The 17,018-nt window shown below is 33.3% G+C and overlaps 2 protein-coding genes across 2 annotated transcripts; one reads left to right on the top strand and one right to left on the bottom strand.

Annotated features, from left to right (window-relative positions):
* The first annotated feature begins 329 nt into the window (after positions 1 to 329).
* Positions 330 to 1,049, top strand: LOC144853474 (BTB/POZ domain-containing protein KCTD6-like). Its single transcript, XM_078711171.1, has one exon. The coding sequence runs from the start codon at positions 330 to 332 to the stop codon at positions 1,047 to 1,049; it is 720 nt and encodes a 239-aa protein (XP_078567297.1).
* A 2,622-nt stretch (positions 1,050 to 3,671) lies between these two features.
* On the bottom strand, positions 3,672 to 13,319 carry LOC144854130 (digestive cysteine proteinase 1-like). The gene is made up of 10 exons (XM_078712021.1): positions 13,169 to 13,319; positions 10,059 to 10,202; positions 9,422 to 9,597; positions 8,090 to 8,330; positions 7,525 to 7,720; positions 6,812 to 6,996; positions 6,366 to 6,457; positions 5,654 to 5,815; positions 5,032 to 5,221; positions 3,672 to 4,436 (listed from the first exon to the last, which is right to left on the bottom strand). The coding sequence occupies exons 1-10, from the start codon at positions 13,218 to 13,220 to the stop codon at positions 4,243 to 4,245; spliced, it is 1,632 nt and encodes a 543-aa protein (XP_078568147.1). The 5' UTR covers positions 13,221 to 13,319; the 3' UTR covers positions 3,672 to 4,242.
* Positions 13,320 to 17,018: the final 3,699 nt, after the last annotated feature.

Here is a 17,018-nt window from a genome sequence, read left to right as displayed (position 1 = left end):
TTGCATGCCAATTATCAATTTTGTCAGGTAGAATTGAGAGTGACTGTAGTGTGTTTCTGCTGAATAACTAATTTTTTTTCTTAATTCATGACGGCCATTTACACATCACATAGGGTCAAGATATTCATCCTTGTAAGCATATACTATTACTGCCGTATTACATGGCTACTACTAAATTAAGTGAAAATCTTACAAATTGCGATGTGTCCGTGGCCCTTTTCACGATACATTTACACACTTTAATATATTGCATATAATTAAAGAGAAAGGAAGCTAATAGTTTAAAGAAAGTAGTATAACTATCACTTCAAATCTTATACGACAGGACTATGGATGAATTATTGGATGTAAATGTTGGTGGACACTTCTACACGACATCTCGTTCAACATTAACCCGTTATCCAGAGTCTATGCTTGGTGCTATGTTCATTGGTGACCTTCCTTCTAAAGTTGATCAGCATAATCGCTACATTATTGACGGAGATGGGCCTGCATTTCGACACGTTCTGAATTTCCTGCGTCGATCAAAACTCATCCTACCAGACGGATTTAAAGAGTGGGATATTTTACAGGCCGAAGCGGATTTTTACCAAATTCCAGAGTTAATTAAAATTATTGACGAAAGAAGACAGCAACAACTGAATGGGTCTTCTAGACGAAGTAGATTTATTTTAGATGTAAGGTGGATTAATAGGGTTATAACTACGTATGGTCAAAGGCATTCATGTACATGGGTAATATCTGGGCCACCTAAATTTATCGATCTGCTACCATCTATAAAACATGGCTTTGAGGAGGAGAAAAAAAAATGTAATATTAGGCCTAATGTAAACTACAATGAAGAGTTGAAGAAAGCAGAATATACTTCATTCTCACTAACTATAGGGTCGCCTAAAGATTTCTTGAATAAGACACAATTGTTTAAAGAAATACATGATATTGGCTTTACATTATTCAACACAGGATTTATTTCTGGGCATGAAAATGAAAAGTTGACTGATCAATGGTGGACATTTATAAAAGGGGATTTACCTAATGGAACAAATTAAAAAGCACTGTAAGAGGCTGGTTGAGGTTATTTCCTATACAAGATAACTTTATTGTCAAAATTGCTAACAATTTCGAGATATGTTTTGTACCTGAGTAGAATAAATAATATGATGTGATAACAATAAAAATAAATACAAGTGACTATCTTGAAAAGTTTTTGTTAAATAAATTGCATGCTATGTACATTGGTGAAAATCTGAAACGATTTGTGGAAATTTTTTTCTGTGTCAGTCTAACCCTTCCTGATCTACTTATAATGATGTCTGAATGTGATGGGTCTTGCATAATTGTGTCAAATTTTTGAAGTATGAGTGTATTAAACATTTCCTCTAAAGGTTTCACTTCTACACCGATAACTCTGCTGGCCTTATTTACTAATCTCTGAATTTGACTTTTACTGTTTACATTGATATGAGAAAACCAAACAATAATACAATAAGAAATGATTGATTGAACAACAGAGGAATAAAACATATGAATGAGATGAGAACTAACATTAAACCATTTCATTTTGTATATAAAAAACATTCTCTTATTAATATTAGCCTTGGTACGGAGTTCTTTAGTGTTGCTAGAATAAAACAAAAAAATGTATTGTGAAAATTACTAAAATAAATTCATTGTACTTATAATATTATATACCTCCTGTATATTTTTTTGCAAATTTAATATGCAACTTGTTTTTCATTCAAACAAATCTAACAGGTAGTGTTGATATTAAAGGTTAATTAAAATAATACATTAATAGAACAAATTATTCATATTATGAATATAAAAAAAATATTCATATTTAAAAAAACAATATATTTTACCTAAAACAATATATTCACATTATGTAAATTATAATATGTGGACATTTTAAGATGGAAAATTGATATTATCGAAATTGTTATTGATTGTGAAAACTAATTTTACTTGATTATTATACCTGTGGAAAATTTATGAAGCAACAATACGATATCAATATACTGTAGTGTATAATGCAAATTGTGAACAAATGTAATTGTTATAGTGTTTCTTGGTCAAATTGTAGATGTTTTCATTCATTATATTTTAGGTTTCAATGCCTATTCACTCATTCATTCATTATTCCCATTATTTTGGAAAGTACATCCATATACAAAACATACAAACCAAAAAATTGAAGAAAAAATCACCAGGAAATTAACAATATTACCTTCCACAAAAACAACCTAAAATATCAACTTGCACCAACGCTGAAGATGCAGGTTGGATTGTGGAAGTACAATTGACTATGCTTTTAATTAAACTATACAACTGTTATGGATTCTGTCAAAACTATAAATGGAGTTCCTCCATATTCATAAAAATGGGGGAACGTTATTCGTAACAAACATCATGCTTAAGCTATTATAACTAGACCATCCACCAGGGGCTACCACAATAATTATAGTGGTGCGTTGCAAGCCAAACAAGTAGCAATTTCCCAAGTAGAGAAATGGGAATACTTAAAATGGGGAAATTTCTGTCCAGAATGAGGAAGTATTTTGTCCAGAATAACGACAGAAGCGATAGGTGGCGCTATAATCGTGTCCACAACAGAGCCATATATATAAAGAGTTGCGACATTGGATTATAGTCACGTGATATGCAGATCAATTTGTGTAAAACTTGTCTCCGTTAATGCATGTAAAGTATAGCAGCAAGAAAATACTTTAAACTTTTTCTTATATTTAAAAAAATGTAATTGCACATTTTACGGTGAAATATCGATGTGCATAGCGTACAGAAGTACTTGCGGCAAAGAATATTGCGCGCGCGTGCGCTAGTACATTATAAAGTTCGATTGATTGATTTTGGAATGAAACATCCCATAACTCCGTCCTATTAATAACAATTATGTAATATTTTCAATTCATAATGCATGCTTTGATGACTAAATAAAATAATTAAGTGTCGTGGATATATTTGTTAATATATTGAATAGGGTATGAACAATATTAAAATAATAAAGGCAAATTATTACAAATGAAATGATGAACGAGTCTCTGAAAGTTTGTGTCAAAAACACACAGAGAGCCATATACTGTATAAAAAGAGGGGTGAATTTGTGTGTTTTTTGTATTGGTTCATGCTTTGATAACTAAATATATCCACGACACTTTATTATTATGTTAATGCGCATGTTAATTATGTTATAGTAACCAGTTATGTCAAAAAATAAAAGGGTCGAAAAATGGCAATTTTTCGCTAATTTCCCTGTACTATAGTAGGCCTACAGGGATTTTTTCAAAAATGGCCAAATTTCAACCTTTTTATTTTTCGATATAAATGGTTAGTATAGCACAATTGACATGCGCAGGACACATTATTCGACTCTGCGCATGTTAATTATGCTATAGTAACCAGTTATGTCAAAAAATAAAAGGGTCGAAAAATGGCAATTTTTCAAAAATTTCCCTATACTAGTACAGGGATCTTTTCAAAAATAGACATAATTATTTAAATGGTTACTATAGCATAATTGATATGCGCAGAACACATTATTCGACTCTGGGCATGTTAATTATGCTATAGTAAACAGTTATGTCAAAAAATAAAAGGGTAAAAAACGTCAATTTTTTGAAAATTTTAGAAAGAACACAGGATTCGACTTGAACTATGGTTGTATAGCCACTTGTTTATTAAATTAATATGTATATTTAGTTTAAAGTATAATATGGTCGTCTGTTATTCTAGTATGTTTGAAGTAGTATAGCCACTAGTTTATTAACTTAGTATCTATTATTCAGTTTGAAATATGGCCATCTGTTTGTTAACCTAGTATGTATCTAGACTCTGGAACCACCTACCCTTGAACAATAAACACACATCATCATTGAGTCACTTTAAGTCACTACTCAAAACTCACCTTTTCTGATTTTTTCTACAGCGCCATGAGCAATGAATGTTGGAATGGCGCTATATAAATCGAACGATTGATTGATTGATAGAATTAGTGTATTACACAATGTATTAATTAATTATTTAATTAACTTAATTTATTATAGTCTATGGCATTAGAATTACCTTGTAGGCCTTCTTATTTTGTTATATATAATTTCTTTTATTTACTAGTAGCAAAAATTTAATAATTAAAAACAAACAAAATGGTACATGGTCCATGACTTTTTTTTTATAACTTTTTTTAATACATTGCCTAACGTTTGACTCTTGCATAGAGAATTTGTATCAATTTTTTTTCAACTTTACATAAGTTGCATCAGTGGCAACTCCACAATTGTTTTCTTTTTGATTCATAAGAACATAGCCGTTGTTTCCCCAGTTTGTTGACCAGGAGTTCTTAATAAGCCAGTAAGATTCTGACCCTATCTTACCATACCCAACTGCTAACACAGCATGATCGAGATTCTCTGGTTTGTTTCCTGAAATTCAACAATATAAATATTTCCACAGAAAATATCACCTACTTTGGTAAATCGCCATTAAAATCGGGTATGACATTATGTGACAAAAAAATGTGATGTGTCACGATGATGTCATATTACTACCATAGTTGGGCACATCACACTTTTTTGTCAAGCTAGTTTGATGGTGTAGATAGAGCTTTATGAAGAGTTAACCCATCAAAGTGAATACAACTGTTACCCATTGAAGATGCAAGTTTTCTACCCCAAGTGACTGAGGCTAAATAAAGTATTTTTAATACATTTAGGAAAAATGCAAATACATTTTTATGACTGTAACTTTCTGCAATTGTTGGTTTTATTATTATGTGAATTGTTTTTGTTTGACCTAGGTCAAATGCTCAAAAAGTACAATTCAGTAACCCCAAAAAGTCAATCCGTACATATACGGGCCTCGCATCCTGGGAAAGTAAATTACTCGTATGGGATACGGGTCATGTTAACAAATGGTTAAAGGGAAATATCTGCTTTAAGTGTACAGTAAATAGTGAATGAATATGGCTATTGCCTCTACTTAAGGTGAGGATTGAATAGAAGGCAAGTTTGTACTTACCACATGCCTTTTCGTAGTAGATTCCACTGGCGTAATACGACAATGACTTGTGCGAAGCATCTATCCCAACAGCAATAGGGCCAACATTGGCAATTGCATTGGCCAACTTACTCTGACTTCCAGATGTAATGTTATAGTAGTCTGTGATCTCTATAGCTATATTTGAACTGTTAAAGTGGCACCTTCCATTCTAAAGGTAGTGTATAAAAAAATAATACAGATGCAGAGATACAGCAATTTCATAACATCAAGTAACATTTTCAATTGTAAAGATAGGGTACAGTAATACAAATGTATAGATACAGTATAAGTCAGTAATATTATATTATTAGTGGCATCTTCCATTCTACAGATAAGTTATAAATAATTTAAATGCAAATGTGGAGATACAGTATTATTAAAGTTCATGGCATCTTCTATTGTAAATAATACAAGGAGTCAGTTAAGTTATAATATTAAATGGAATCTTCCATTTTAAAGATGAATTTTAATCATGAAACATGTTTTTAAATGTACCTTTTTTGTCACAGACAATAGATAAAATACAAAAACATGATCATTATGATAAAAATGGCGTAAAACAGTTTTGAAAGAAACAAATAATTGAAATAAATAGGAATACCTGGCCAAGGTAATGACCATAGGTTGACTCAGCCTGCAAACCTCCATTATCCCTTATCCATTCATAGGAACGCCACTCTTCACCGCCATCACAACCGTTGTTGCCGCGTTTCCATGAGCAGTCCATTAGATTCTGTTGTGACAGACGAATCATTTTTCCAGTCTGGAAATTATAATTAACATTAAAAATTAAAGAATTGTCTAATATTCTTTAAAGCTCTGTTTACACTATCAAACTAGTTTGTCAAAAAAGTGTGATGTGCCCAAATATGGTAGTGATATCATATCCATATATGGGTACATCACATTTTGTTGTCACATACAGTTTGATAGTGCAGACAGAGCTTAAAGGTTGGCAAGTTTCAAAAAAGAAAATAAAGTAGAGTTCCAGTTGTCGTGCTCGTCACTGCTTTTGTTCAACAGACGATACTGCTATTGGATTTCAAACAGATTTTTTTTAGTATGTACTATTGCACACCATGTGGGTCACAATCAAATGACAGGAATTTATAATAGGTGTTATATAATATGTTTTATTTCATTTTTTAACAGTGCCTTGCATCTACTTGTTTATCTCACATGGTAAGGTTAAGTTTGTGATGGCAAAAAAAGACACTAGATTGCATTATGGAGTTGCAAGATTCAGAAACGAAACTTTAGTGCCATTCAGTCATGGTTAATGTAGTGCATGCAGTACAAGAAATACATTATACCTGGAGAAAATAAGCACCCTCTATAGTTCCAGTTGTACCAAAACTCCAACATGAACCACACGTTGCTTGGTCTTTTACTTGACTGACAGCACCTTTAAATAAATCGTATTTAAATGCCATTTTAATCATCGAATAATTTTTTTACATTCTTTATTAAATTCCATCACGCTTTGATGTTTTTACATAGTGCTAATAAAAGGACTTTTTTTGTAAGTTAAAGATAGGAAATTCTCCCAAAATTGATCGTAATTGATCTATATTTGAGTACGTAAAAATATATACAAATACAAAGAAAAATCAATTTTACAAAGGAAAATATATTATATTTATCTTATAAAATTGTGAAAAAGTTTTAACTTTAATTACCGTTCCTGGGCTCTGCGGCAGAACAGTCATTTGCCTGAACAAGCTGTATCAAATAAAAAACCCAACAAAATTATCTTTACCCATTATTCTCCAATCCACGCTGTCTGGTATTTTGTTATCTTTAACAATGTAGGGCAAACCGTTGTTTCCACCCGGTGTGTACAATCTTCCTCGCATTTGTCGTAGTTCATCGTCAAATAGGTCAACTAGGTGGTTTACTTCCACTTTGTAGCTGAGATGCGCACGATTGGTTGAGTGAATAAACCTATTAAATCATAGAATTCTCTATTATTAATTAAGTGCATCCTTGCCTTTTATTTGTATCATGTACCATGCATTGTTTTCTGTCATTTAAAAATTAATATTGCACACTGACTCAGTTGAGTATTTTGTGGTACACTCTGGAATGATGCGCAATGGAAAAACAACATGTAGTGTGCACCGTCTGTAACTGCAGCCAAATTATTCCAAGCGCTGTAATTTCTTAATCCGCTGCCTAGCCTTCAACATTCGCTTCTAGATGGAAGCCATCTAAAGCTTATATATAGAACAGTTAGTAGGTATGTAATTGATGTATAAAACAATTAATGGAGCAGTCAAAATATTCTCCCAACTTTCAATATTTTAAAGGTATGGTAAAAAAACTTGCACCTTTGTTTTTGCTCTCTTTTAAATTGTATATATATTTTTGCACATTTTGGCCCAATGCCCAAGTACTTCTTGGTCACTCTAAATCACAACAAATTACCAGATCACAATAGAAAAATGTTTCAATTGGAAAGTTTATATTTACCGGACATTATTTCTGAAAGTTGATTGCCTCTTTTGATGTTCAACTTCATCACTGTATTGCTTATTATGTAGATCTTTGTAGGTCTCGTAAAACTTATTGTAACGGTCTCCTTTGTGTGGGCTAAAGATCTCTTGGTGTGGATTAGTAATGATGTGATGCTCAATACCTGGTCCAGGGAATGAGCCACACTTCAGACCTGTATTCCAATAGAAATTAAGGTGTTATATTTTATCTTAGACTTCATAACTAACAAAGGGTCAGGTTTGAAAATTACAATAGTGATAATGCTCGGTTCCCTTGGACGCAACACAAGGATGCAAGCACACCGTAATTTGACCTTCATAAATATTATTTTATATAACATGTCAATTTATGCTTTTGTTGGAATGGGATGCGATTTCCAGGCTACTTTTTATGTTAATTGTCTTATTAGCTAATTAATACAAGTGTCGATTTTAACCAAAAAACCAATTAATATCGACAAACAAATAATTATTGAACACAATGTAATAATCTTAAAGTTAGTGACTAAATGTGTGCCAAAAAAAACCCAGTATGTTCGCACCTTTAGGTAAATCAAACGTCGAATCAGGTATCGGTTTAGTACTGTATACATAATAGTCCACGTAATAACGATCGTAATGGGAACCAATTAATGTGTCGTAGCCAATCATTTCATATCGCACAGGTCTTGGTGGTTGGCTCTGTGTCACCATGAATCTGTACGTGTTTGTCTTTTGGTCTACATCAACAACACTTTTCCAAATGTCTACTCCGACCTCATTTGCAACTCCCTGCCCTGCATACTGTTAAACAAAAAGAAAAGGGTTAACACTACGGCCAATGCCTATCCAAGGATCACATCCCTATTCAATGGTCAAACAAATGAGGGGCGATATGTCTACGGCCAACCTCCATTCAGCTGACACCTATTAAGGGGACATTTTGTTTGGTTCCGAGGTACAAACAGTGTACAATAGATGACATGGTATTGACACATGACACCCAGTAACACATTACGCAACACATCCAGTCATACATATGTTATTTTTCCTACTTCCTAATATCACAATACTATCATTTCTTTTGTTCATTGTATTTTATTCACCTACATTTGTTAAAACTATCAAACATGTGTATCAATCAACCATCTTATGCTTTGATGTATAGCAAATTAGTGACATATTAAAGTGAAAATAAAAGTTATTTTCAACTTTAAATCTGTAGTTGCAATTACTAATAAAACTGCAATTTCGATGTTGTTTTGCTCTACACTAGAGATACAATGCTGTACAAAACAGAACAATTGTGGTGGCTTGAGACATTGCGCTCCACCAGTCATAAACTAATAACAATTGAACTCCAATAAAGATGTAAAATGGCTTCAGAATGGCGACATTTAAGCTTATCTGAAATACTGTATTATGTTTCCAAGTTCATCATATGAATGATATTTACTTTGGTTTATGGCTTTATATTGTATTGTAAATATCTGATAAATAAACAAAGCTTTCAAGTTAGAGAGTTGACTGGGTATAAGTCTAGCATTGTGATTGAGATAAAAGCAGTGAAACCTTCATAACAACCAATCCTGCTCTTCTCTCAAATATAAATCTCACTCATAATCTGTCAAATTTTGACTTTATTTATATGTATTTTATTTATTTTATTTCATTTAATATTATTCAATTTGTTGGTTAAATAGTTTACTGTTAATATCCTATTCAATTCTATTATCAAGGGGTCCTCATGAAGCAAGCTTACTCTTCTAGCAAGGGCCCTGAGATAAAAAATAAAATGTGTCAAATGTAGGCTTCTTGTATAGCTACGATAAACAATAATAAATAATAATTAGGTTACTTCTCTTAAACATTTTGAGATACAAACACAAACTTACACTGAAGTTAGAAACATCAGGAATAAAACTCTGAATAGAGACAGCACCGTCTTTTGTCCCATTCATCTGGAAGCATCCTGTTTCTACTTTACCTGTGACGGTTTCAGGAGAAATAGTGTAGGTGACGCCGTAGTCAAAGCCAGCATTCTTTTCAAAGAGGTAAGTCTTGTCCAAACCTACAAAAAATAAAAAAGTTGAATCAGTTTATTTTTTGGTTATTTCCAGATTTTCACAAGCTAACAAGATAGTATGCATTCGCATTGAGTGTATGACATTTGAAAATATGAAGTGAAATGAAAAATGTCTTTTCGTCATCTAAATGCACAAGCTCTTTTCTTTTTTCTAATAGGGAGTTTTCGATTTGAAGTTCATAAAACAGGAGGTGGTGTTTTTTTAGGTCAACTATTTATTATCTAGTCAAGGATCGGAGAGATAAGGTGTGCAGAAGTGCATCATGCATGACACAGTTTTTATGGCGTCTATGTTTAGACGATGAACAACGACAAATCGACTCACCTAGGTCTCAAATCAAAAGCTCCCTATTCATTCTTCCTTCAATTAAACCGATAATTCTTTTTTGTTAATAAAGATTATTAATAAAGTATTGGTATAATTCTATATTGCTATACATTTTTACCATTATAAAAGGACACCAGGCTCCTGTTGGTCTTCACATCATAGTAAATAGAAAACTCCTCCTTCAATTCAGCGTACGGTAATTGCAGAACACCAGATGCATAGTAGCTTCCTGTAAATGCTGGCTTGGGAGGATCTGCTTTCACTAATAATGAACATGTGGAAAATAACATTAATATATCTCACGTGATAAACTGTGTCATTGTTTTAACACTAAAAATGATTACCGTTGCACAGGAACGGTTTGGTTTGCTCCTTTTCAGTAAGTCCCAGTTTAGCACAGTTTGGTCACCTAGGTAGGGGTCCGAGAACGGATGGGGACCCTCCAAAGAAATTGCATTTTATTTGTCAGGAATATGTATGATTTGTTTTTTATTTTTTAAATGCGCCTTGAGCACTCTTGAGTGGTATGTGCGCTATAAAAATCCTGTTATTATTATTATTATAGTCGGTTAAATATTTATTGTCCGCCAAACAAAAACAAAGGTGAAAAAAACAAACTTTGAATATCCTAATCCATTTTTTTTTTCAGGACAATTATATCTTTGAAGGGCAGCTCCAGGTTTAAAGTTTATATTGTTTATTATATTATATACAGTAAACTATTATAAAATATAAACCAACAACATTGATAACTCCATTAATTGTCAGCAGTAAAGAAAACGAGTTTTGTGAAACAAACAAGTGATGCTATAAGAATATGTTGTAATGTTATATTGTACTATAGGAAATTTACCAAAATTGAATGTCATTTATGTAAATTTAAGATGCTTTTTTGGGAGAAAAAAAAAGTGTATAAATCAAAAGAACAATCAATTTTAGACAGGGAAATATAATTTTTATTAGAATTAGTTACCCAGTTAATGCTTGTTAAGTCATTGAAAATCGGTATAAGCCTACCCGGTCCATACAATTTAAAAATGTAATGCTTTTATTTACATTCCTTTCATACTGTATTTTTTGTATCTTTTTACATACAAATAAAGAAAGCTCTGTCTACACTATCAAACTAGTTTCACAAAGACGTATGATATGCCAAAATACTTAGTGATATGACATCATTATTTCTATATGGACAATGTTTGATAGTGTAGACAGAGCTTTAGATTGGTGTATAGTATTATGTGACTTGACTCTATAAAACACATACAGGTTAAAGGTAATCCTTTGTTTCACATTCTATTCAACAATAGCTATTCACTCTTCCTGTTGTACAGTAGGCCTACTTCCTCAATTGATGATTATTATAGCATGGAGAAATAACTCCATGGGTATAGTATATTCACACACATGGCTGATCAGCCAAGTCTTTTCCTTATCTATGATTTCTAGACAATTATATCTCCCTCCGACACATCCATGGAAAACTAAATAATGAGTGTGGTATATTTTGCCTGGGAGGTATTTATCCTTATAGTGGTTTGATGTCTGAGGTGTAGTGTTTTTTTAAAGGTTTAGTTTTCCTAGAATGTAGGATTTGTTGTTTGTTTCCCAGGGTATAATTTTCCCTGGGGATTTGTCCGGATGGTAGCTGTCTGTGTGATTTGGAGTACAGTATTTGTCTGGATATGCAGGTTATTTGTATGGTTTAGACATCAATGCATTCCTCTCCCATATGGCTCATTTGCATGTTATCTAGGAAAGCATCAAATGCGATAGTATTGTTCAAAAGGGAAGAATGTTGTCAGAAATTCCATAAAGGTCCAAGTTCAGGAACAAGGCCAACAGCCATTAAGTCGCGTGCTACAATGCATAGTGATACCGGACCGACAGACAGACCGACAGACAGACCGACCGACCGACCAACCTACCAACTGACCGAAATTACTGAACATGTTTAAAAATGTTGAAATGTTTAAAAACATTTATATTTTTTAATTTACACGTGCGTAGCCTGTCACTTTTGACGTGCTCGTATAACGTAATTTCGAGTTGAAAAGTAAGTCAAGAAAACAGAAATCGGGCAAAAAGAGTGCGCAATAAAATTTAACGCGCAATGTGCGCGCAAAAATCTGCGCACTCATGGCAATTTTGTAAACGCTTAAAATTGCCTGAAACGTACTCTTATTTCATCGAAAATAAATTTTGAAAATTTTAAGCGCGCGTACGCATGCGTTACATGCGCTACGCACGTAATTGTATTGCCATATGATGATTTATGCCCTGAAATTTATGAGTACCAAATTTTATTTAATTGTGATTCATGGTTGTGAAGATATGATTACAAACGTGATTTCGTTAAATCGTGAGTAGACCGCGTAATTTTTTATTGCGCACCGTGAAAACATAACCACATCGATTCCTGGCCATAAGGAATATACTGTGAAAAATTGACTTAGCTAGATTAAACTGATATCAAGATAAGGTCAGAAAGCGATAAAACGCATAGTGATACCGGACCGACACACAGACCGACAGACCGACATAGTGAACTATAGAGTCGGGTCCACGCGACTAAAAACATGCCACTGCACCTAACTAGGCACCGTATAAGCACAGTACTCAAAATTGGCATACAATTATTACCTTATTGCATGCTATGTTCTTCTACTGTGTACAGTGGTTAAAATATTAGTAAAAGAAAAAATATATTGGCACACATAGTATTTCTTCGCATAACACTTTATTCTAGTTTACAGACAAAAATCGAAATGCCAACTGGTGAACTAACAACATAAAGACAATAACTTTACTTAGGGTAAGTCTAGCTCGGCCTAGTAACAAATAACATAATAATGATCATGATGAGCCATCCTGGGAATTCTCTGAAACTTGGTTCTCACCCAGGTAGGCCTACGTAACGCAAGGACATATTAATTATACATATTAATTATTAATAATAGTATACAGTTTTGTAATGTACATTCTGTACACAGTAGTTAATTATATGAGACTCTGTTTACTAGCCTACTACCTACCTAGTTACTAAGTTAGTACTATACCTAGGCCTACTGTCTGTAATGTAATACCATGGAGCTTATTCTTTACTCCATGGTAATACTAATATAAATAATAGAATAGGGCCTAGCTACTAGTTAAGACTGGGTTAATTTGGTTTGGTTGCTACAGTACAATACAACTACAGTACAGTTATTAGGATTTAATACAAACCTGCTAGGCCTAGGTCCACTAACAAAACAAACAAAACAATAACACACTTCATATCCAAAACTCGGCCGAACGTCCACTTTCTTGACAACACCAAGCTGCACTAAAATTTAAAAAACAATGTGTGCACGTCACGTGGATGACAGCACGTGATAGGAGGAGCAATTTATCAGGTGCACGTGGTACGGGGCGCCGACATGTAATGCAATACAGCGAACATTGTGTAGACACAATTTTTACTTTGCAGAAATTATATTATATAGTTTGAGAAGAAATTATGTTTCACAGAAATTTTACTGCAGACAGATTTTTCGCATAGTTAGAAGTGATAACATTTTTCTCCTCGAAGGAATTCTGTGAACAGAATATTCATATTCTATCTTGGTATATACTTTCTTGATACTTGCTTGATGTTTTTGGGTCGGTTAGCAAGCTAAATATAGCTTATATGACCCTTCCTGTCTTCTTCCCAAAATATAGATGCTTAGGGCTCCGGGTGTACACGCAATGTTCCAAAATGTTTATAAATGTGAAAAAGTAAACTTGCAGTCAAGGGACTTCCAATGATCATTTAGGAGACGTGACTTGAATATATTTAAATTTGGAGCTTTTACAACATTAGATGGTAAGCTATTCCACGAGTCCACAACTCTACAACGAAGGAAAACTTCCTGGAATTAAGCCTAAACTTGTTTTTATATAACTTGTATTCATGACCTCTAGTTCCATGACAATCAACAAATGTAAAAAACTTCCTGCTTTCTATAACGTCAAGACCATTTATAATTCTGAAGATTTGGATCATATCCGCTCTTAATCGTCTGTACTCCAGGTGTAGGTAAACCCAAAAACTTCAATCTATCCGGATAAGCCAAATGTTTTATTTCTGACAATGACTTGGTAGCTCTTCGCTGAACCGACTCGATTTTCTTAATCAGTCCAATTTGATGAGGTGCCCAGACACAACAGTTGAATTCTAAGATAGGGCGGACTAAAGATTTGTATAGACTAAGAAACATATCCTTATCGTTGTAACAAAAAGTCCTTTAGATGAGACCCACTATTTTATTTGCCTTAGCAACACAGCAATTTATATGATAATCAAAGTTCAATTTATGATCAAAGTATACTCCGAGATCCTTTTCTATAGCAGTTTCTTCAATTTTAACATTATCTTGTACATTTACAAAATACTCATTCTTCTCATTGGTTTTCCCCATATACAACATCTTGCACTTGTTGGCATTGAAAGGTAGTTGCCATCTGGTCGACCAGCTAAACATATTATCAAGTGAGATCTGCAATTATTTTTTAGATTCCCCATAATCATAAACTTTAGTATCATCAGCGAACATCTTGACTTCTGATAGTGCAACTTCAGGCAAATCATTGGTAAAGAGTAAGAATAAAATCGGACCAAGCACACTTCCTTGCGGAACACCACTTATCACATCCGACCATTTCGACAGAGTCCCATTTAACATTACTCGTTGTCTTCTACCTTTTAAGAAGTCTTGAATCCAATTATAGACGTTACCGGAGATACCATAAGCTTAAACCTTCCTTAACAGTCTCATATGAGGTACAGAATCGAAGGCCTTTTGGAAGTCCAAATATGCCACATCAATATCATGCCCATCATCTAAAAGCATGTTCTACTATCTCTAATAATTGCGTTGCTGTGGATCTACCGGACCTAAAACCATGTTGATGTTCCGATAAGTTATTGTTGACAAATTGCTTAATTAAAGAATCTCTAATTATGCTTTCCATAACTTTACAACAAACAGCAGTCAAGCTAACAGGCCGATAATTATTTACTTCCACCCTGCTTCTTTTTAGTCGCGTGGACGCGACTCTATAGTTCACTATGTCGGTCGGTCGGTCTGTCTGTCTGTCGGTCCGGTATCACCATGCGTTTTATCACGCGACTTATGGCTGTTGGCCTTGTTTTAAAAATGGGTACAATATGAGCTGCTTTCCAATTCCGAGGAACAATACCTTCTTTCAATGAATTAGAAAAAAATTTACTTAGCGGCTCAGAAATATAAGCTCTGCACTCTCTTAAAATCATAGGGTGAATACCATCAGGTCACATTTAAATTCTTTAAATATTTGTCAACGATTTGGGGTGATATTTCAACTTCAGAACAAAATGTATCAAAAAATCTTCTTTGAAACTCGGTACGTTATCAATATCTTCCCTTAAAAAAACTGCAGAGAAAAAAGTATTAAGTATCTCAGTCTTGGACTGATCATCACTGTGTGTCACATTGATCTCATCTTTCAGGGATGGCAGTCCCGCTTTAACTTTGGTTTTGGAGTTTACATATCGCCAGAATGATTTGGGTTTTTGTTTTATTTCGAAAGCAATCATTTTTTCAAAGTTCCAAATGGCCTTCCTTTTCATGGATGTTACTTTATTTCTAGCATCTTTAAATGTTGCTTTATTAGATCTGCTTGGACAATGGTTATACCTAAACCATGCTTTTCCTTTAAGCTTTATCATTGTTTTCATACCCTTGTTTATCCAAAGAGGCTCTTTGACCTACTGTTGTCCCCCTTGTCCACTAGTTTCTGCAATAATGTCACTAAACAAATTTCAACACTCTTCTGTTCCACCATTTTCAAATTTTCCCTCCCAATCAATCTTTTTTAGCTCTTCATTAATTTTAACATAATCACCTTAATGATAATTTTGTTTTAACAAGATATTGTCTTGCGCCTATACGCACAAACTAAAAGTAAAGAATCATTGTTTTTCAATGAAAGTTTCACATAAATAATATCTCCAATATCTCCAATGGATGTCTCTGTCACATATCCACATAAATTTCTTTTAAATAAATGGCAACACCTCTACCGCCAAAATTTGTAGAAAAAAATACTTGGTATCCATCCAAATTTAAATCAATCTCCTGTATTAAATTCTTCTTACTTTGATTCTTTGGGAATATCTCAGTCAACATAATTATACTTGGATTATTAATTGAAATCAGAATCTCCATCTCATTCTTTTTACTTAAAAACGAGTCAATGTTAGAATATACGACCTTAATAGAATTTTTTTCAAAACAGTTAGGCTTTCTTGCACCATCAAATAAATTACTTCTAAAATTAATGTTTTCTTCTTCCATTTTATTTGCATTTACAGGATCAGCGAAAATTTTCTTGAAAATTTTCTTGGGGTCTTTGTATAATTTTACCCCTGGAGATAAATAGATTAGGTTCACCTGCACTAATTCGCTCCTGCAACTCTACTCTCAGCTTTCTATTGGATTCTCTTTGTTGGAATGTTAAATCCGGTGAAATATGTACATTTAAATCAAAATAATCTATTCAAAGTCTGATTTTATTAATCTTTAATTTTCATGTTTTTGGGGGAAAATACACCTTTAACTTTTCTATTTTAATTACTAAACACGCCAAAACAAACAGATACATTTTTTGTCACGCATAGCATTTATACGTAATACTTTATTCTATGTTAAGACAAAAATCGAAATGCCGGCTGGTGGACTAACAACATAAGAACAGGCCATATACATGTAGTGATAGTGTAGTGTAGACTGAGTTACCGACCGACTACCGACCGTTTTCACGCGACTAAAAACTTAATAGTAATGTTAGTTAGTAGTATCTAGTAGTAGTAAAACTAAATGTAAAGTATAGCCCGCTTTTGTCCTTTTAGTAGGCCCAGGCACAGACTGCGTTAACTTGTTAACAACTAATTAACTAGTCATGCCTAACTACAGTACAAATAGTATTTAGTATTTTAATACAAACCTGCGAAGTCCACTTACAAAACAAACTACAACATACTTCATATCCAAAAAACTCGGTCGAATGTCCA

Source organism: Antedon bifida, chromosome 10, assembly GCF_963402885.1.
Source record: "Antedon bifida chromosome 10, ecAntBifi1.1, whole genome shotgun sequence".
NCBI lineage: Eukaryota > Metazoa > Echinodermata > Crinoidea > Comatulida > Antedonidae > Antedon > Antedon bifida.
The sequence above is the reverse complement of the archived record's forward strand: the minus strand, read 5'-3'. Positions and strand labels throughout refer to the sequence as shown.